This window comes from Stegostoma tigrinum, chromosome X, assembly GCF_030684315.1.
Source record: "Stegostoma tigrinum isolate sSteTig4 chromosome X, sSteTig4.hap1, whole genome shotgun sequence".
NCBI classification, from domain to species: Eukaryota; Metazoa; Chordata; class Chondrichthyes; order Orectolobiformes; family Stegostomatidae; genus Stegostoma; species Stegostoma tigrinum.
The window spans coordinates 9539698-9561773 of NC_081404.1; the positions used below are offsets into that span (position 1 = coordinate 9539698).

The 22076-nt window shown below is 40.7% G+C and overlaps 1 protein-coding gene across 8 annotated transcripts in view; it reads left to right on the forward strand.

Annotated features, from left to right (window-relative positions):
- The window catches only part of LOC125448266 (electroneutral sodium bicarbonate exchanger 1-like), a 383257-nt gene that overhangs the window by 336519 nt on the left and 24662 nt on the right, over window positions 1–22076 (forward strand). For 7 of the 8 annotated variants that reach the window (XM_059643484.1, XM_048523424.2, XM_048523426.2 and 4 more), the window contains 3 exons: window positions 2552–2620; window positions 3358–3531; window positions 16708–16842. In XM_059643484.1, coding sequence (XP_059499467.1) covers window positions 2552–2620; window positions 3358–3531; window positions 16708–16842 — 378 coding nt within the window. The remainder of the gene's footprint in view (window positions 1–2551; window positions 2621–3357; window positions 3532–16707; window positions 16843–22076) is intronic. The other variant, XM_048523431.1, reaches the window with a different exon arrangement.

Genomic DNA, 22076 nt, shown 5'->3' on the forward strand with positions numbered 1-22076 from the left:
TGGTGGGATGGTAAATGAGGACGAGTTCCTCTCCAACCCTGAATAGATGTCGTAATCCCTGAGCCCAGAGAAGCAACACAGCCATCTGGACTCCTGTTTCTTGCTGCAGAAGATGGTGTCAATCTCCCTTGCTATACCATCCCCTACTACCACAACATTCCTCCTTACTCACTCCTGTTGATTGGCTTCTTGTACCACTGTGGCATGCTCAGTTTGCTCATCTATCCTGCAGCCTTCACTCTCACCCAGACAAACTGAAAATTCCTCAAACCTGTTAGACCGTTACAAAGGTCGAGGCTTCTGTGATCCTGCCCTTTACCTGACTTACCTGTCGTCGTACTCTCCCAAAACACTGATCAAATTAGCCAATCCAATTCTAAGAGGTGAGATTGCCTCCTTGTACAAAGAGTGTATCTCTTTATCTTGCAGTATTTTTCATTGTGGACTGAAATAGGAAAAGGAGTATTTTAAAACCAAGGATTATGGAAGGAATTGCTGCACTTCTAAATACCGAGTTACTCAAACTCATTGTAAGTCATGTTTACACTGCTGCTTTGTTGCAGGTGCAGGGGAGGCTGTTTGTAGATGGGGCAGCAGATGAGGCACTTCACCTGATTGAGTCTACATTCAACATTCATCTTAGCTACTCTGTTCCTTTTCATATACTTACAGAAACTTTTGCTATCCGTTTTTATATTTTGCATTAGTTTTCGTGTAATTAATCATCATTCTTTTTATTACATTTTTAGTAAGCCTTTGTTGGTCTTTAAAAGATCCCTAATCCTCAATCCTCCAGCCTCCAGCCTGACCTTTGCAATATGGTATGCCTTAGTTTTTGCCTTTATGGTATCTTTAATTTCCTTGTTTAGACATGGATGCTTTCTCCCCCATTACAATCTTTCTTCCCGCTGGAATATATTTTAGTTGGGAGCAACTGAACATCAATGTCTGCCACTGTTCATCAACTGTTCCACCTTTTAGTCTTTCTCCCCAGTCCATTGGGCCCAAATCTGTCTTCATGCCTATATTTAACAACAGAACACTGGTGTGGGATCAAATTAATCGCCATTTCCAGTATGCTGTGAACACTGTTCCCTAAAGGATCCTTTACTCAGTTCATGAATTAATCCCATCTCATTATACAACAGTAGGTCTCTTCCTCCTTACTTGCTCCTGTTGAATGGCTTCTCCCTAGTTGGTTCCCCAATATTTTGCTCCAAGAACCAATCTGAGTTTTCCATCGAGACGACACTTGTCAATTTCATTAAGCCAGTCTATATGCATAATAAAATCAGCCATAAAAGCAGAAGTTGCTGAACACTGGACCTGAAATGTTAATTCTGATTTCTCTTCACTGATATTGCCAGACCTGCTGAGTTTTTCCGGCAGTTTCTGTTTTTGTTTATGATTTACAAAATCTACATTTCTTTTGGTTTTTAAAATCAACTACAATTTTTTTCTGTAACTTTCGTACAAATCTCCATTATTTTCTGGTTTAGACTGTGTCCGACTGTGGAACTACTGAGGGGACCTATAGATTACTCCTACCAGGGACTTGTTTCCCTTGCTATTTCTTATTTCTATCTAGACTGATTCTACATCTTGATCTCCAGTGCCAAAATTATTTTTCACTACAGCACTGATCCAACCTTTACTAACAAAGCTACACTGCCTCCTTTTCCTTTCTCTTTATCCTTCTGAAACACTGAACAACCTATTGATGATAGTTTCAATTTTCAATTTTCAATTCCAGACTTATGATTTGAATTTAAATTCTGCCAGCTGCAGCAGTGACATTTGTATCATACTCCTGGAACATCAGCCTGGGCCTCTGGATTACAAGTCCAGTGACATTACTATTGCTATACCATTATCTTTCCCTTGAATGTACTATCAGGAAAGGTGCTGAGTGAAAGGGAAGATGTTTTGCTGGAAGAGAGATGGAAGAATCAGTTTAGATTTATTGTATACTAATAGGAGTGACATGGCGGCTCAGTGGTTAACAATGCTGCCGCAGACCACCACAGGCCTGGTTTCAATTCCAGCTTCAGGGGACTGTCTGTGTGGAGATTTCACATTCTCCCTGTGTTTGTGTGCCGAGTGCTCCAGTTTCCTTCTACAGTCCAAAGATGTGCCGGTTAGGGTGGATTGGTCATGCTAAATTGCCCATAGTATCCAGGGATGTACAGGCTAGGTGGATTATCCATGGAAAATGCAGGGTTACTGGGATATGTGGGGGGGTAAATCTTGGTAGGATGCTCTTCAAAGGGTCAGTGTGGATGAGATGGGCTGAATGGCCTGCTTCCACATTGCAGGATTTCTATAAATAGCAGTCACATATGCTGCCATGTGCAGTGAGCCATGTGTTCCTTCCAAGCTGTAAACTACTATTGTTACAAATTAGTCTTGGCATAGAATTACCAATAACCTATCCTCTTTTGTCAAATCATTTTGTATAGTAGGGGGGAAGGAGTCACATCAGGAGAAAAATGTGGACCAGCAATATGTGCCAGTTTCATTTGTGACACTTGCAATCACTTTATATTCACAGTTTATTCCGATGCCAGTGCTTTACGGAGTCTTTCTTTACATGGGGGTTTCATCACTGAAAGGAATTCAGGTGAGAAGTACATTCAGGAAACAGACTTTCCACTGCAACATGTGTAGTTATTATGCATACCATAAGAAATTTATAATACAGTAGTATTTAATATTATGAAGAAAATATTCTGCTATTAGTAAGTTTCTCTGGAACCCAAAATATTTTAACTGCTTTATCAAACAAATCAACAATTTTGTGCTATTTAATGTTGAGTTTCATAATTGTAGAATTTGAATTGTTAATGTTCTTTGTGTAATTTAACAATTTTACAGATATCACTTCAAATAGGAAATTAAACAAAATCTCATTTTCTTCATACATTATATTCAGCATTGTTAGAAATGGCATTGTGAATTTACTTCTGCCTTGTAAAAGAATAAATTACTGGTTGGTTTCATGTAGAAGGAGAAAGACAAACAGGCAAACTGGATTTTTTTTTCAAGTATCAAATGTCTTTCAGTGTAATGTATTCCCAAAATTGAGCAGCACGTATTCTAGTACCTATTTATATTAAGACTCTTTCTCCTCCCCTCAGCCAACAATTTGGGAAAGATGAAAACTACATTACACCTGAAGATGTATAGTAGCTTTTTTGTTATCCCTCAATCAAAAATCTTTTCTCTGGCTGATATTTCAGACTATTAATAAAGGTTTTACAAATTTAACACAATATACTTTTGTAATGAGTACTATGGATGAGCCTGATCTTTTGAAAATTACCAACTCTTTTAATTATTAAATCTTGCTTTTTCCAGTTCTTTGATCGTCTGCAACTATTTGCGATGCCAGCCAAGCACCAACCAGATTTTATCTACCTGCGTCATGTGCCTCTGCGCAAAGTTCACCTTTTTACACTCATACAGCTCACCTGTCTGGTCCTGCTATGGGTCATCAAAGCCTCACCTGCAGCAATTGTCTTTCCTATGATGGTAAAATTTTGGTTTCTTTTGCACTGTTTACCTGGCTTTTAAAGTTATTTTCCTCTTCCTACCTTCTTTTAGGTCTTTGAGATACATATTATCTTCTGCCCAACAGTGGGCAACGGTCCTGATGTTTGGGTCCGACCAAAGTTGTCCTTTAACCTCCTGTCAGAAAATACATTAAAATGGCCTTGTGAGATGCTCTGTAAATGTTCCCCTTCTTCACTATGACTTTTACAAATGGCTCAAGGAGATTGGGAACTCTGAACAAAAACCTACATATTGTTGCTCCATGATGTACATTTAGGTTGATATTTTCTGTTTGTAAACTTATTACCCAAATAAAACAAGCATCAACCAAGCATTTTTGATTGGTTTTTAATGCTCTTTCAGAAGCTCCCATGAAGCTGTTGTTATATTTTATGAAAGTTGCCAACATATTGCTGTTTTTAGCTTTTTTAGAGCTATAAAGGAATATGCAAGTTAAAGAGATAACAAGGTGTAGAGCTGGATGAACACAGCAGGCCAAGCAGCATCAGAGGAGCAGGAAGGCTGACATTTCGGGCCGAGACCCTTCATCAGAAATGGGGGCATGGAAGCGTTCTGAAATAAATAGGGAGAGAGGGGCGAGTCTGAATCAACATGGATAGAGGAGAAGATAAGTGGAGAGGAGACAGACAGGTCAAAGAGGCAGGGATGGAGCCAGTAATGGTGAGTGTAGTGGGGAGTTAGGGAGGAGATAGATCAGTCCGGGGAGGACGGACAGGTCAAGAAGGCAGGATGAGGTTGGTGGGTAGGAGATGGGGGTGGGACTTGAGGTGGGAGGAGGGTATAGGTGGGAGGAAGGACAGGTTGGCGGGGGGGGGGGGGGGGGGGGGGGGGGGGGGGAGCGGAGTCGAGCCAGGCTGGTTTTGGGATGCAGTATGGGAGGGGAGATTTTGAAGCTTGTGAAGTCCACATTGATACCCTTGGGCTGCCGGGTTCCCGAGCGGAATATGAGTGGTCCTAAACCCCACTTCCTCTGATACATTGATGATTGTATCGGCGCCGCCTCGTGCTCCCACAAGGAGCTCTAACAGTTCATCCACTTCACCAACACCTTCCACCCCAACCTTAAGTTCACCTGGACCATCTCCAACACATCCCTAACCTTCCTGGGCCCCTCTGTCTCCATCTCTGGCAACCACATAGAAACCGATATCCATTTCAAGCCCACCAACTCCCACAGCTACCTAGAATACACCTCCTCCCACCCATCTTCCTGCAAAAATGCCATCCCCTATTCCCAAATCTTTTGCCTCCGCCGCATCTGCTCCCAGGATGAGGCACTCCACGTTCACACACCTCAGATGTTCTCGTTTTTCGAGGACCGCAACATCCCCCCCTGGCCTCAGTGGTCGAGAATGCCCTCAATCATGTCTCCCACATTTGCCGCAACTCAATCCTCACACCCCCCTCCCTGCAACAACAACTAAAACAGAATCCCCCTCATCCTCACGTACCACCCCACCAACCTCCGGATCCAACACGTCATCTTCTGACACTTCCGCCATCTACAATCCAACCCCACCACCCAAGACATTTTTCCCTCCCCACACTTATCTGCGTTCTGGAGAGACCACTCTCTCCGCTACTCCCTTGTCTGCTCCACATTCCCCTCCAGCCCCACCACACCCAGCACCTTCCCCTGCAACCACAGGAAGTGCTACACTTGCCCCCACACCTCCTCCCTCACCATCATCCCAGGCCCCAAGATGACATTCCACATCAAGCAGATATTCACCTGCACATCTGCTAATGTAGTATACTGTATCCGCTGTTCCCAGTGTGGCCTCCTGTACGGCGGGGAAACCAAGTGAAGGCTTGGGGACCACTTTGCAGAACACCTATGCTCGGTTCGCACTAAACAACTGCACCTCCCAATCACAAACCATTTCAACTCCCCCTCCCATTCGTTGGACGACATGTCCATCCTGGGCCTCCTGCAGTGCCACAATGATGCTACCCGGAGGTTGCAGGAACAGCAACTCATATTCCGCTTGGGAACCCTGCAGCCCAATGGTATCAATGTGGACTTCACAAGCTTCAAAATCTCTCCTGCCCCTACCACATCCCAAAATCAGCCCAGCTCGTTCCGGCCTCTCTGGCCTGTCCTTCCTCCCACCTATCCCCTCTTCCCACCTCAAGCCCCACCCCCATCTCCTACCTATTAACCTCATCCCACCCCCTTGACCTGTCCGTCCTCCCTGGACTGACCTATCCCCACCCCACCTACACTCACCTTTACTGGCTCCATCCTCGCCTCTTTGACTTGTCTGTCTCCTCTCCACCTATCTTCTCCTCTATCCATCTTCTATCTGCCTCCCCCTCTCTCCCTATTTATTTCAGAACCCCCTTTCGCCCCCCCCCCCCCCCCAATTAATGAAAAAGGGTCTAGGCCCGAAACATCAGCCTTCCTGCTCCTCTGATGCTGCTTGGCCAGCTGTGTTCATCCAGCTCTACACCTTGTTATCTCAGATACTCCAGCATGTGCAGTTCTTACTATCTCTGATGCAAGTTAACGCCTTCACTTTCAACTTCCCACTTATCACATACAATGTAAAGTTTATGAGCATTAAAATTGAACTGAACCTCCAGTGCAATGCTAAGGGACTGCTGCTCTGTTAGAAGTAGTGTTTTTCAGATGACACATTAAACAGAGATCTTGTCTGCTCTCTGATGGAGAACTGGGCATTATTGCTGGTCCCTAGGAAATAATTATCCTTCAATCAACAATACTTTTATATTTAATAAGATCAGATGATCTAGTCATGATTAAATTGCTGTTTGTGAGAACTTGCTGTGCGCAAATTTGTTGCTGTGATTCCTACATTTCTGCTTCAAAAGCAATTTATTCTTTGTAAAATGCTTTGGGATATTCTGACATCATGAGTGGCATAATACAAGTACCAGTTATTTATTTGGATCTACAAAGCAAGGAATTGGACAATGGAAACAGAGGACAGCAATCTCAGTAGAGAACGAAGATTTTCTTTGAAATGTTTGACCACATGGGTGAAGAACAAGTTATCATATAGGTAAACAAATAGAGGGAACAATGGGCAGAAGAGAATACCACTGCCAATGTCCCAAATAGTAGATAAACTGCGACCATAAGCTACTTGAATCTCAGTGGATGAAAGCCTGTGCAAACCATGGCTCAGTGAAAGATTGTCAGTAAGATGTGCCATCTTCAAAGAATAGACTGTAGACACAGTCCAACATCTGTACTATGCTACTGGCCACAGTGGAACTTTACATCACCCTCAACTTGTGTCTTGCTGAGCCTTTCATTTATTTACACCAAATACCCAAGTATTAACTAATTTAATGTGCACTACTGAATAATAACAAGTGATAAATGCTCCATTTTGCCATACTAATACCAATAAACCTTGACAGTGAGCAGCAACAGACAATTACGTTTCAACTTTCCGAGGAGATGTGGGATCATAAACAGTACATGTGGACCCTTGTGCACTTGTACATAATTTCGCAATTTAATTGAGAGGAAGTATTGTTACTCTACAAACGTGCAATCACTGGCTGAAAATTGTTCAGTTGATCTTTTCTAGGGAGCATTTGACTTCTACATTTTCAACCAGTCCTGGTGCAACCATGGTTCATTACACCTGTATGCTTTCCTTGATACAGCAGAACTATAATGAAGTAAAATTCAGAGGAGCAATGTATCAGACATTTTGACCAATTATGGGTGCCTTTGCAACTGAGAAGATTTCCAGTCTGTTTTGTGTGTGAAATATAGCACACATCTCACCAAGGATAAAAGTTTCATCAACAATATCTGAGCAGCAATTATAAGCCATAGGACACGAGATGCAGCAATCATTATTACAAAAGTAGCCATGCAAGAAGACAGACTGCTATGTCATAAGGCATGATGATTTATTCTGAGGGAGAAGCTGCAAAAATTGTTTAGCAGACCAGGTCAGATTTGTTCATGAGAATCTCCTGCTTTTTGTAATTTTCTTCTTTAACCCTGTCATGTTTGTATTGTCTTGGCATATTTAATGTTTTTTTTGGATTTCTAGTGTAAAGATTAAAAGATTTATTTCAAGGTTTGTGTGACTTTTTAATTTGTCTAATAGTATAATATGATCCATGTGTTCCATTTCTCCTCATGTCTTATAAATTAGAGTAACTTGAACTAGCTCATATACCATTCCTTTTGTCATAGACAACATTTGTGCTGCTTACTACCTTTAATAAGTATGTTTTATATGGCTAGTAGTGTGCCTTTTCTTACCTTTGCAGTGTGTATTGCAAATAAATAATCCAGCAGCAACTGATTGTAAATTTAAAGCTAAAGATTATTTATTCTCTTGCAATTGCTGCAAATTAATGCAATGTCGCATTCTGTGTCATGCATTCCCATGTGCACAGACATACACTCACACATATTTACAGATTGCCATTACTCAGTCTGTGATATTTGATTTCCGATCTACCATTTGGCAGACTTGCGATTTCTTGAATGAATTTGATGCTTTAAAGTTGAAGAGAGGTTCTTGTAAAATGAAAGGTTACACCAGGTCATGAGGTTTCTTGTAGTTGATGAAGTAGGAGTTTGGTTCCTAGGTTAACTTTGAAATTGTACCGGGCTAAGTACTCTAGCAGCTCATTTCAAAGTCTAGTTCTCGGATTGACCAACAACTGATGGATCACTGGATCTGCCTGCAAATAGCAATTTGCCATTTCTTTTCATCTGAAAGATCAGGCATCTTATCATTTTGTGTTTTACAAGTTCAAGTTGAATCCACATCCCCTGTTGTGTATTAGCACTTCTGAGGACTACGCAGTCTGGTTTGGATGGGGAGGCCATTGTGATGCAATGGGAAGTTGACAGCGACCAATCATAATGGCCTTCCCATCCAAACTAAACTGGGTAGGCCTCAGAAGTTTCAATCTTCCCTTTTGTTCAGTATGAAACAAGGAGTCTGTAAACTTCATAGTCTGTGTTTTGACCCATGCTTAAACAATTAAATGTGAGAACTCCACAGGTACCCTTACTATGTCTATATTTAATTAGGCATTTGCCAGTGACTTGATACTATCTGGTCCAAATGCCAAATGGTGCATGATTTGTGGCAGCCATTTTAACAGCTTGTATCCAGTTGTCAAAAGCATTGACTGAAATTTCATAATATGAAATGCGTATACTATGCATGACATTAGGCAAATATCTGATTTAAGGATTAGCTGGTAATTGACAACCCTTACAAGTTTCCAGATTTTTCAATGGCCTTTAACTCCATTTACTTATCTGGAGGAATCCTTATCTGCACCAGGAATGACCTGTTCTGGATTCATATTTTGTATCTGTTAAACACATCATCTGTCCCTGTGATGCACACTGGGACTGAAATGGCAGGCCTGCTGTCTCTGCGCACTTGCATCCATGTCTTGACTGCAGGTTACATCCTCTTTCTGAGGCTGCTGATCTGTTCAGCACAGATCATTGTACTGCAATAGGTTCTCTGCTATTTCATTGATATTTGTCTCAATTTTGGTTCCAAGTGCATTGAAGTCAACATCATTTTTAGAAAGGACGAACAAGGAAAGGAAAGGATGGTGGGTAGCATTTTTGAATGAGACGTAATTAGTACAATAGCAAGAAATGCTCTTGCATCAGAAGACATAGAATCCATATCAGTGAAGATAAGAAATAATGTGGGGAATTGGGCATTGGTGTGTGTAGTCTATAGGCCCTCTAATGATAGGATGCTTTCAGGCAGAAAATAAATCACGTGATAATGAGGGCATGTGAAAAAGGCAGTACATTCATGTTGGGTGACTTTAATACAGTCATAGAGTCATACAGCATGGAAACAGACCCTTTGGTCCAGCTCATCCATGCTGACCAAGTTTCCCAAACTGAACTAACCCTGTTTGCCTGCGTTTGGCCCATATCCCTCCAAACCTTTCCTGTTCACATACCTGTCCAAATGTCCTTTAAATATTGTAACTGTACCTTCATCTATCACTTCCTCCAGTAGTCCATTCCATATATAATCCACTTTCTGTGTGAAAAGGTTGTCACTTTGGTCCCTTTTGAATCTTTCTTCTCTCATCTTCAAAATATGTTCCCTAGTTTTGAACTCCCCCACTTTAGGGAAAAAAAATCTTTGCTTTTCACCTTATCTTTGCCCCTCATGATTTTATAAACCTCTGTAGAAGGTGAACACTCAGCCTCCTATGCTCCAGTGAAGGGGTAAGATAAAGGAACCTTGGATGACGAGAGCGGTGGAGCTTCTCGTCAAAAGGAAGAAGGTAGCTTACATAAGGTGGAGGAAGCTAGGGTCAAGCTCAGCTCTAGAGGATTACAGGCAGGCGAGGAAAGAGCTCAAAAATGGTCTGAGGAGAGCCAGGAGGGGGCACGAGAAAGGCTTGGCAGAACGGATTAGGGAGAACACAAAGGCGTTTTACACTTATGTGAGGAATAAGAGAATGGTCAAAGAAAGAGTAGGGCCGATCAGGGATAGCATAGGGAACTTGTGTGTGGAGTCTGAGGAGGTAGGGGAAGCCCTAAATGAGTTTTTTGCTTTTGACTTTATGAAAGAACTGAACTTTGTAGTGAATGAAAACTTTGAAGAGCAGGTGTGCATGCTGGAATGGATAGAGATAGAGGAAGCCGATGTGCTGAAAATTTTGTCAAACATTAAGATTGACAAGTCGCCAGGCCCGGACCAGATTTGTCCTCGGCTGCTTTGGGAAACGAGAAATGCAATTGCTTCGCCACTTGCGAAGATCTTTGCATCCTCGCTCTCCACTGGAGTCGTACCTGAGGACTGGAGAGAGGCAAATGTAATTCCTCTCTTCAAGAAAGGAAATAGGGAAATCCCTGGCAATTACAGACCAGTAAGTCTCACGTCTGTCATCTGCAAGGTGTTAGAAAGGATTCTGAGGGATAGGATTTATGACCATCTGGAAGAGCATGGCTTGATTAAATGCAGTCAACACGGCTTTGTGAGGGGCAGGTCATGCCTCACAAACCTTATCGAGTTCTTTGAGGATGTGACTAGAAAAGTTGATGAGGGTCGAGCTGTGGATGTGGTGTATATGGACTTCAGCAAGGCATTTGATAATGTTCCCCATGGTAGGCTCATTCAGAAGGTCAGGAGGAATGGGATACAGGGGAACTTAGCTGTCTGGATACAGAATTGGCTGGCCAACAGAAGACAGCGAGTGGTAGTAGAAGGAAAATATTTTGCCTGGAAGTCAGTGGTGAGTGGTGTTCCACAGGGCTCTGACCTTGGGCCTGTACTGTTTGTAATTTTTATTAATGACTTGGATGAGGGGATTGAAGGATGGGTCAGCAAGTTTGCAGATGACACGAAGGTTGGAGGTGTCGTTGACAGTCTACAGGGCTGTTGTAGGCTGCAGCGGGACATTGACAGGATTCAGAGATGGGCTGAGAGGTGGCAGATGGAGTTCAACCTGGATAAATGCGAGATGATGCATTTTGGAAGGTCGAATTTGAAAGCTGAGTACAGGATTAAGGATAGGATTCTTAGCAGTGTGGAGGAACAGAGGGATCTTGGCGTGCAGATACATAGATCCCTTAAAATGGCCACCCAAGTGGACAGGGTTGTTAAGAAAGCATATGGTGTTTTGGCTTTCACTAACGGGGGATTGAGTTTAAGAGTCATGAGATCTTGTTGCAGCTCTATAAAACTTTGGTTAGACCGCACTTGGAATACTGCGTCCAGTTCTGGGCACCCTATTGTAGGAAAGATGTGGATGCTTCGGAGAGGGTTCAGAGGAGGTTTACCAGGATGCTGCCTGGACTGGAGGGCTTATCTTATGAAGAGAGGTTGACTGAGCTCGGACTCTTTTCATTGGAGAAAAGGAGGAGGAGAGGGGACCTAATTGAGGTACACAAGATAAAGAGAGGCATAGATAGAGTTGATAGCCGGAAACTATTTCCCAGGGCAGAAATGGCTAACACGAGGGGTCATAGTTTTAAGCTGGTTGGAGGAAAGGATAGAGGGGATGTCAGAGGCGGGTTCTTTAGACAGAGAGTTGTGAGAGCATGGAATGCATTGTCAGCAGCAGTTGTGGAAGCAAGGTCATTGGGGACATTCAAGAGACTGCTGGACATGCATATGGTCACAGAAATTTGAGGGTGCATACATGAGGATCAATGGTCGGCACAACATTGTGGGCTGAAGGGCCTGTTCTGTGCTGTACTGTTCTATGTTCTATGTTCTAACTCAAACCCTCCAGCCCCAGCAACATTCTGGTAAATCTTTTCGAAACCCTGTCCAATTTAATAATATCCTCCTATAGCAGGGCAACTAGAACTGTATGTCAATTCACGTAGATTGGCAAAGTCAAATTTACAAAGATAGCCATGAGCAAGAATTCAGAGAGTGTATTCAAGACAGTTTTCAAGAACAATATGATGTGGATCCAACCAGGGGTCAGGCTATTTTGGATTTGGTAATGTGTAATTAAAAAGTTTTAATAAGTGATCTCAGTAAAAAGATTCCCCAAGAAAACAATGGCCATAACATAATACATTTTAGCAACCAGTTTCAGAGTGAAAAGCTTTGCATGAAAACAACCATGCCAAACTTAAAAAAGGATAATTATAAAGGAATGAGGACACAGACCATCTGGATTGGATTGGAAAAATGAATTTATCAACAATGATAGATGTCTAAGAAAATAGCTCATGACTCACAACAAAAATATGTTCCAGGGATAAAGGATTCTAAGAAAGGGATAAACCTACAATGAATAACCAAGAAAGTTAAAGATAAATTGAAAGAAAAATATACAATGTAGTAAAGATTAATTGTGAGCCAGGGGATTGGTAAAATCTTAAATACCAACAAAAGGTAACAACAAAAAAGGAAGATAAACTTTGAGAGTAAACTGGCAAGTGGTATATAAACAAACTGCAAGAGCTTCTTTAAATATATAAAAAGGGAAGGGAGGGGCAAAATTGAACAGAGGCCCCTTAGAGAACGAAACTGGGAAAATAATAATGGGAAACCAGAAAATGGCAGAGGAGTTGAATAATGATTTTGCATTAGTCTTCATGGTAGAAGACACTAATAGCATTCCAAAAAAACTATAAATAATCAAGGGGTTCAAGGGGAAAAGAAAATAAACAGAAGATCTATCATCAGACAAAAAGCATTAGAGAAACAAATGGGGCTAAAGGTCAATAGTGTCTGGATCTGATGGGTTGCATCCTCAGAAGTAGCTACAGAGATAGTAGATGCCTCGGCAGTAATCTTCCAAGTATCCCTAGATTCAGGAAAAGCCCTAGATAACTGGAAAATGCGAATGTGACACCTTTATTCAAAAAGAAAGAGCCAAAAATGTCACTTAGCTTAAAATCTGTCATTGGAAAAATATTAGTCTACTTTAAACGATGTAAAAGCAGAACATTTAGGAAGACATAATACTATCAAGTAGAGTCAGCATAGCTTCCTGAAGGGAAAGTTGTGCCTGACCAATTTAACCAAAATTCTTTAAGGCAGTAACAAGCAGGATAAATGAAGGGGAACCAACAGATATAGTATATTTGTATTTCCAAAAGGCTATATACAAAATAAAAGCCCAAGGTGTTATGGGTCGTTTATTAGCATGGATGGAAGACTAGCTAACTAATACAAAGCAGAAAGTTGGGATAAGACAGGAATGGGGGGCAATTTCTGAATTGTTGGAGTGCCACAGGGATCAATGAAACCATAATTATTTATAACATATTAATGACTCGGATCAGAAAAGTGAAATATATTATAGCAAAGTTTGTAGCTGACATAAAAATAAGCGAGGAGCGTAGTGAGGATGACAATATCCACAGAAGGATGTTGAAAGATTAACTAAGTGGGCAAAATCTTGACAGATGGAGTGTAATTTGGGGAAGTGTAGATTATGTGCTTTGGCAGGAAGAATACAGAAGCTAAATATTATTTAAATGGAGAAAGACTGCAGAAAGCTGCAACATGGAGAGATTTGGGAATCCTTGTGCATAAATCACAAAAAGATAGGATACAAGTTTAGCAGGTGATGGGGAAGGCCTTTATTTCAAAGGGAATGGGATATGAAAATAGGGAAATTGTGCTAAAAATATACAAAGCACTACTTAGCTTTCACCTTGAATACTGTGAACAGTTTTAGCCCCCTTAATGAAGGAAACATGTACTAGGATTGGAGGCAGTCCAGAGAAGGTTCACTAGCTGATCTTGGGTATAGAGAAAGTTTTTGGGAGGGGAGCTTGAATAGGTTGAGCCTGCATTCATTGGAGTTTAGAAGAATGACAGCAGACTTTGTTGAAACATGGAAGATTCTGAGGGGTCTTGACAGGGTTGAAGAAGGGAGGTTTCTTTCACCTTGTGGAAGAGTCTGAAAGAAGATTGTCCTTCCTAAAGTGTAGTACCCAGATATAATCTCAAAATGAAGAGTTGTTTATTTAAGATAGAAATGAGGAAGAATTTTTTCTCTCAGAAGGTAGTGAATCTGTGAAATTCTTTATGGCAAGGGCTGTCGAGGCTGGGTCATTAATTATGTTCAAGGCTGAAGTAGACAGTGTTTAAACAGTATATGAAAAGGCAGGAAAGTGGATTTAAGGATTATCAAATGATTGTCAAATTAGCCATAATTTCTTTGAATGGCACAGCAGAATTAATGGACTGAATGATCTACCTCTGTTATTACATCTCACGGTCTCTTGGTTTTAACATGAGTGCCAGTGATCTCCTTTGAAGTTCCCCAAGTAGCCACTGGTTGTGTCACACTTTCTTCTGTCATAGCACTCATTTTATTATCAGAATCTAACTTAACATTTTCATACTTTATCCAGACTGAGCAAGGATTACAGTGAATGATGCACACATTAATACCAATAAACCACCCTTCATTTGAAAGATAGTATCCTCAGTTGTGAATCGTAAATAAAAGTAGCAGTTTCTTTCAACATGCTGGACCTTCAGCTTATATCAGGCTTGCCTTCTTTAGCCATTAACGTACCCTTTGCTCACCTATGCTCTAAGATCCACCCTGTGTCTGTTCCTCAAGATCACTGATAATTTTCTCTCCCATTTGTATCTTTGGATCACTTATTGTAGATATCCAATTTATGCAGGGTTGACAACAACCATTATAATGAATTTGTAGAGTTTAATCAGAGAATAAGAGTAGATCTAGAACACATTAGTCATGCAGCAATATCATACGATCATTCAGTAACAAGTACCAATCAAACAGAATGGCTGCATATTCTTTCTTGTTGCCTTGTTTCTTATTAAAGTGTCCTCAAACTACCTCAGGGAGCATGGATCCACCCTTGGGAGTTTCTCTCCACTACCTATTTCAACTGGAGCCCTTCCAAACTTAATCTTTCTAGAACCTTCTTCAGGGGTGGATGATAATGATTCCATTTTAACACAAGATGTCCATTATTATACTGAATTCTTTGTCCAACCAAGAAGCCCATCCTTTTCACGTCTTTACAGAATGCTAAGGATTCTGTGAACACTACAGAAAATAATTTTTAAAAACTAAAGGAATGCTTGCCTTTTGAGCTAGAAGCCTAGAATACACTTAGGCAGTAAAAGTATGTTGTGCCCTAGCAAATCTCTGGGAAGACCATATCTAAAATCTTATGAGCAGTTCTGGGTACCACGCATTAGGGAGGATATACAGTGTCATACAGCTTGGAAACATAACTTTTGGTTCAACTAGTCCGTGCTGACCCTCGGAAGAGAGTGCAGTGTGGAATTACTAGAATGATATCTGGATTCCCAGAGATTACACAAACTACAGCTGTTTTGTCTGGAATTTAAAGGATAAAGGGGTCAATTGAATGAGGATTTTATGACTGAACAGGGTGAATAAGGGAGTCCAGAACTATGTGGCACAGTTTAAAAATTAGAGTCTGATCCTTCAGGAGTGAAATTAATAAACACCTTAGTAAATACCCCAACACAGAAATGGTAGTAGAAGTTTGGAACTCTCTTCCACAAACAACAAATGATTCTTGATCAATTGTAAGTTTTATATCTGAGATTGAGAGTGTTTTATCATCCAAAGGAATTAAGGAAAATGGGGCAAAGGCAGGTATGTGGAATTAGGTCATAGATCAGTCATGATCTAATTGAATGGTAGAACAAGCTCAGGGCTTACCTCTGTTTCTATGTTCAGTCCTCTGAATGTTGCTGATCTTGTATATATTTCTTCATAACTGCAACTTTGTTTCGAATTTCATGTTAAAAATAATTGCTTACCTTTCACTCAAGGCTTCACAGCTTCACTTCAATCCAAGTATGAGGGATGCACAACACCTCATTTCTGCAATACCTTTCTGCTCCTAATGTACTTTTACTTTTTCCCCAACTCCAAACAGGCTAATTTGGCACTCCTACATGCAATTTAAGAGTTTGTAAGACAGGCTTAGCATTTTAGTTTTCTACTGTATATTCTAAACAACTTTGTTTCACTGCTAGATTTGTGAAAACTGCATTCTTTTTTGCATGTTAAGTGCCTCTTGCAAACTAATTTGTGCCACACAAGCAGTATGGTTGATAGTTGCATATTGCATTGAACAAACACCCATAAATAGTTTCAGAATTTGTATTTCGGTACATTTGTTCTAAAAATGCAAGGGAATTACAAGAAAAACGTGTTTCAGTTAAAAATGAAGAATTTCTAGGCCCTTATGTCATTAGGTCTTCCAACTTCAAATATTTCTGGTATATGCTAATGTTGAATTTTAATACTATTTATTGTTACTAGTATTTATGAATTTTATTGATGAAAAATACTAATGTAAATATTAACATTAGTCTTCTGTGGTAACTAGATTTTGTGCACGCTGGAATGTCTGATTTGGTTGAACAACAGATAATGTAACAAGGATTGTGATACCCATTATATATGTCTCCTATATGTAGCATTATGTCACAGAGCGGTAAACTGCATTCCTCCTTTTCACAACTGAGGAAAAATTGCAAAAGCAAAAGGCTGTAGTGTGCGAAAGAAATTTGTAAATCCCTGAGTGCTTTTGTTTTAGTATGCATATTAAATTTAATCGTTAACAATGAACCTTTTTCAACTGCTATGTGCATGCCCTCAATATTTCTTAATCTGATCTCTGATGCTATATTGCAGGTATTAGCTCTAGTTTTTGTTAGAAAATTGATGGACCTTTGCTTTCTGAAGCGTGAGCTAAGCTGGCTTGATGATCTAATGCCTGAAAGTAAGAAGAAAAAACTGGACGATGCCAAAAAGGTCAAAGAGGATGGGGTAAGATTTGATTATCATAATGGACTACAATAGGGAATGAATATGCGGAACTAGATGGCTATTAAAGAGAGAAAGTCAGTATTTCACATCCTGCAATGTGGTCCCCATCTCAGAATAAATAATCTAATACGTATACACGAGAAATTTATTTTGATGTTTTAATAAAAGCTTTTAACTCGAGATTTTGCTTGGGGACAAATGTTTTCAAGCCATGAAGAACATTTCCAGCATGTATACTGGTATGTAAATTGCATAAGTATCCCTTAGACTGCCTTTCCCTTCACTTAGTTGGCTGTTGATGTTCAATTAATGTAAAAAAAAGTTTCATTTTTTGATAACCTTTTCGACTGTACAGTTACATTGCAAAAAATATGCATTTGTATAATAGTACACTGAATTAGTAATTTACCAAATCTATTATAGGTAACTTGATACAAATCATCATTATGCTATTTTTGTCAAATTTATTCTTATTTCCAGAATTAAACTTGATTGCTTTTTCCATCTAATGGGTAGCCTTTGGCAGAATCTTAGCCCACATCACTCAGATGTTTGAATGATGAGATTTGTGGCAAAATCAAATGAGAAGTCTGGCGAGGCCTGTATCCATTTTGGGAGCATCTTACTCCAACTTTCATGCTTCTGCCAAGCAGTGAGGCATGTTTCCCACTAGGAAGTGGCAAGTTGCTAATTGAGAGAGAATACAGCTTGTTAAATGCCTTATTAAAACTACAACTTGCCTCTTTAATATTCAGCTTCCTATCTTAGGAAACACACCAAACGAGCTTGGTGACTTCAGCTTGCCACTGGCAACGAATTGTCTCCATGTTGTTTGGGACCAAATAGCACCTCAGGGCATGATCCATGGGTACCAGCTGCATGCACCCTTCATTCATGAATCTGACATCTGCCAACCCCTTGTGGCCATTATGGCACTTCTCCAATCCACTTCCAAGCTACTTAAGGAACATGGACTTGCATTGTAGGGTGCATCAGCAACTGGCATTAAAAGGCTGCTGAAAGGATAAACTACAGTCTCCAACAGAAACGCAGCTCATGGATTGAGCTCAACTGCTTGCAAGTTCTCTTAGCACTCATTCAGTGCCTACCTGCTTCTTGCGCCATCCATGCCTTGCCTTGTTATGCCAATTAGTGCAGTCACACAACCAGACAGCATACCTTGCTGGTCAGCAGTCTTCAGTTGAGGGGACAGACATCTTGCTACTCAATTTCATAGCTGAAACATGGGCCAGCAGCTTGTATGGCAAACACGCTGCGTGTATAGCAAGCAAGTAACCATGTCTCAAGTCTCAGGGGATGAATATTCACCAAGGCCATGGAGACATCAGTCAGGGGCTTCAGGCACAGTGAGTCAAGGACAGCCTCTGATACCAGTCCAGGGAATTGTCAGGCATCCAGTTAGGGTGCTCTCAGAGGGTTCATACTTCTGCAGTGCAGGTATATGCTCATATCAGTCTTGTGCCTCCATAGCGACCAATTCAGGGATTTAGGGCAAACATGGTCAGGGAGAAGTGCAGGCACCAGTCAGAGGTCTGGGCAGTTCTTGTCTGAGGCTGTCTGGCAAGGCTGCTTAACCAGCTTAAGGTCTGGTAAGGGTAAGGGGTGGGCTACAGTCAGTTCATGGGCCCATCCATAAAAACTAAGGAAGGGGAGAGTGGAGCTGGGGGAAGCGTGAGGTGGGATGCTGTCCCAAGTGGAAGATTCGGCAACGTATTCTTGGCGGCTGCGGGCTGGGGGCAAGGTAGATGACAGTTGTGAAGGGGGAAATAGTATCTGCAAAGGAGGTGTTTTGGTATAGCTGGATGAGAATGGAGTCATGCAGGAGGAGGATTCATCCATGGTCAGGAGCACCCTGGCTTCAAGTCGGGCAAAGTGTATGATGTTTCCTGGCATGGTCACTTCGTACTCCAGGGACTGGAGAGTAAAGGTGGGCAGGTGCAGGTTCATATAGATGGATTGGGCACTGACCTGGAGGGAGTGAATCCGATGGGCTAAGGAGAAGATCTAAATGTTTGGGGGGTGGGGTGCTCACAGATGTGTAAAGGCAGAGGCTGGAAGCTACTGGTGCTCACTGTCACCTTCCACCATGCTGGAATTCAAATGTATGCAGTGGGGAAGAAAATGGCTGTGACCACATCCAGAATGGGTGCGGTAAGTGTCTCAAGCTGTGAGGGAGTGGGCTGCAAGACTACCAATGATGGGGCTTTTAAAGGGCAAAAGCAGTACACTGAACTATGTACTACCCAGAACACAGACCTGTAGGGTCATTAATCGTTGGTGAGACTAATGCATTGGCTCCCTGTTTGCTGTGCAGTTCCATGCCCAAAACATCACTGACTAATTCGTTCACACCAGCATTTTTGGATACAGGGGCCAGGGAAAGAGCTGAGATGTTTTAAGATATGGGGTAGTGGCACCAGGAGGACCTATTGCCCTGTATTCACCCAGGTCATTTTGTTTCCAGGATGTTCAACACAGACAAGATCCATGGTCAATCTTGTGTGGCCATGAAGTTATGCATCATGTTGACACTGTTACATTTGAGACTTCACAGGGGACTCAAGTATGGATGGTGGAGGCAGTGAATGTTTCCAGATGTGGTGCCAATCAAGAGTGCTGTTTTGTCCTGGATGGTATCATGGTTTTTAAAATGGTGTTGAAGCTGCATCCACCTAGGCAAGTGAGAAGTATTCCATCACACTCCTGACTTGTGCCTTTTCAATGGTGGACAGGCCTTGGGGAGTCAGGAGATGAGTTACTTGCTGCAGGATTCCTAGCCTCTGTCCTGCTCTTGTAGTCATAGTATATATATGGCTAGTCCATTCAGTTTCTGGTCAATGATAATCTTATTTATATGTGTTCAGATAATCAATACCCACCGCCTGTTTCTCTTTTCCGTAAATAAGTATGTTAACAAACTTAACAATTTGATTGCTCCAATATTAAAAGATATTATCTCTTTCAATTAAACTTTTGATAACAGTCTTTCCAAAACCAAAGAAATAAAAGTGTGCTTTTTGCTCTATGTCACACAATATAATACAAATGACCGTGACAAGATCCCAGATTACCCTGATCTTTAACATTTTCTTCACATACAGAAATAAAGACAGAATTTGTTGTCCAAACTCTTATAAATTAGTTTTCCATGTTCTCATAATACAAGATATCCTTCTTCAAAGCCATTTAACTTCTCACAGCAGTAATTTCTGTTTGTAAAACAGCCTAACAGTTAGTGACCTTCATCGACCCATTTTATTTTAGAAATCTCTTTTCTTACTTATATTTTCTTCACACTAGCAAGGTTAATCGATCCTTAACATTTTTTCTGCAACTACTCTTTTTAACATGTCAGCTTCCCAGTCCAGTGGGCAAAAGTTTTTCTTCTATCCTACCAAAAATATAATGAATCCTGTGGTAGTAGAGTATCTGGAAGTTTGTATGTGAAACATAACTAAAAATGACTTACTTCATATCTTCTGGATCACCTAAGGCTGGAAACATTATTAATTTCTTTATTATTTTATTTATTCTCAGAATCTCAACTATAGCATGTTTTAGCTTGGTACTCATTCCCAAACTGGCACTTGTCTGAATATGAAGCCAGTTTAACTGACCAATAAGATATTTTAATTGGTCTGTTTTGTTTCTACCTTGGATGCAGGATTCTCTTTTTGAGAGGATCTGGCTAAGTCAGTTTATTGGGTTGCAACTGGCAAATTTCAAATAAGATTGTTGATCCAAACCAAGAACATGCCTGAATTACTCTGCCTGATATTGCTATTGATCACATTTTTTTTGGACTGTGGCCTGAAAACAAGGTACACTCACTTAAAAAACAAAGAAAGTACAAAAGGTTGTTTGCAGCTTGAGAAAACATTTGGGTCTAACTGATGCAGATGCACCAACGTTACTTTTTGGGAACATCATGGGCTGAAGGGCCTGTTCTATGTTCTATGTTCTATGTTCTATTGTGCTCAGACAAAGCAGTGCCACTGCATAAGGACAACTCTGCCTAGTGGCAATCTTATGATTGGCTTTCCAGTTGGCACCAATTGTTACAGTTTCAGGAGAACTCAGCTTAGTTTCAGCCTTCTGATTGAACTGACTTAACCTAGATCCTGTGATGAAGAACGAAAATAAAAGACGACAAGTTCCAGAGGCTTCCAGGATCAACACTCCTCTCTCTTTCTGTTCCCTTACTCTGAAAAATTGCCTTCTCCAACTCTTCATTAAAAGAGCAGGAATAAACTAGAGTTGCTGAAAAAAATCATTCTAAAACCCAAAGACGTTAAGAAAGACCCCAGGTCTCACCAAGCAATCAATGAATTAAAGACTGATCATTGCTGAGCAAACAACAAGGCATTATTGAAGAAAGGAGAAGGGTTATGCAACCAATTCATCAGTTTCTATGATTTTGGACTCGTGATAAAGAGCTGTGTTTCTCCGACGTTTTACCCCTAATATTGGTGTTTGCTTTTCTTTGTGCATCTGTTTGTGGAAATTTTAAAGGGGCAAAGTTTGAGTTACATAAATTAGAAATCCTATTCTTGTTAAAGTTAAAAGTGTTACAATAAATAAGTTCTCTTTTACTTTCATTTGAAGGAAGCAGGTATGGTTTGCTTTTATCCTGAGTAGCGGTATGTCCAAGGTCAGTTGTGATTTGTGATAGCATTATTAAATCCTAACATTTGTCACAGCTCTGGTAATATTGGTACTGCTTTTGCCAACACACTACCTCAAGTGGTCAATGACAATATTTAGTCCTATATTTTTAAAGTTCCCCGAAGACTGACTACTAATCTTAAACTTTTTTTTCATTTTATCTATAACACATTGGTCAAATTCTGCTGAACCTCCCCAAAATTCTTTGTAGAGTGAACCAGGTTACCTTAACGTTAGTCCAGACCAGAAATATTGGAATAAAATCCTAAAGAGTTACTTAAAGATGAACACATTTAAGCAGGTGTATGATAGCTACAGGAAGAAGCTATTTGTAGTTCAAAGTCTAAAAGTTGAAGTGACACGTGACTTAAACCTACTGAGGTGTTTGATATGGAGACATTGGTGTGAGTATTGTACAAGTGGTGTTTTGGATAGTAAACAAATGCTGTTTTGTCTCTTTTCCATTTATAAAAGGAGTATTTGGAGATTAATGAGATTATACTTTTCACGTGTTTAAACATCTTTGAAATTGTATTATAAATTGATAG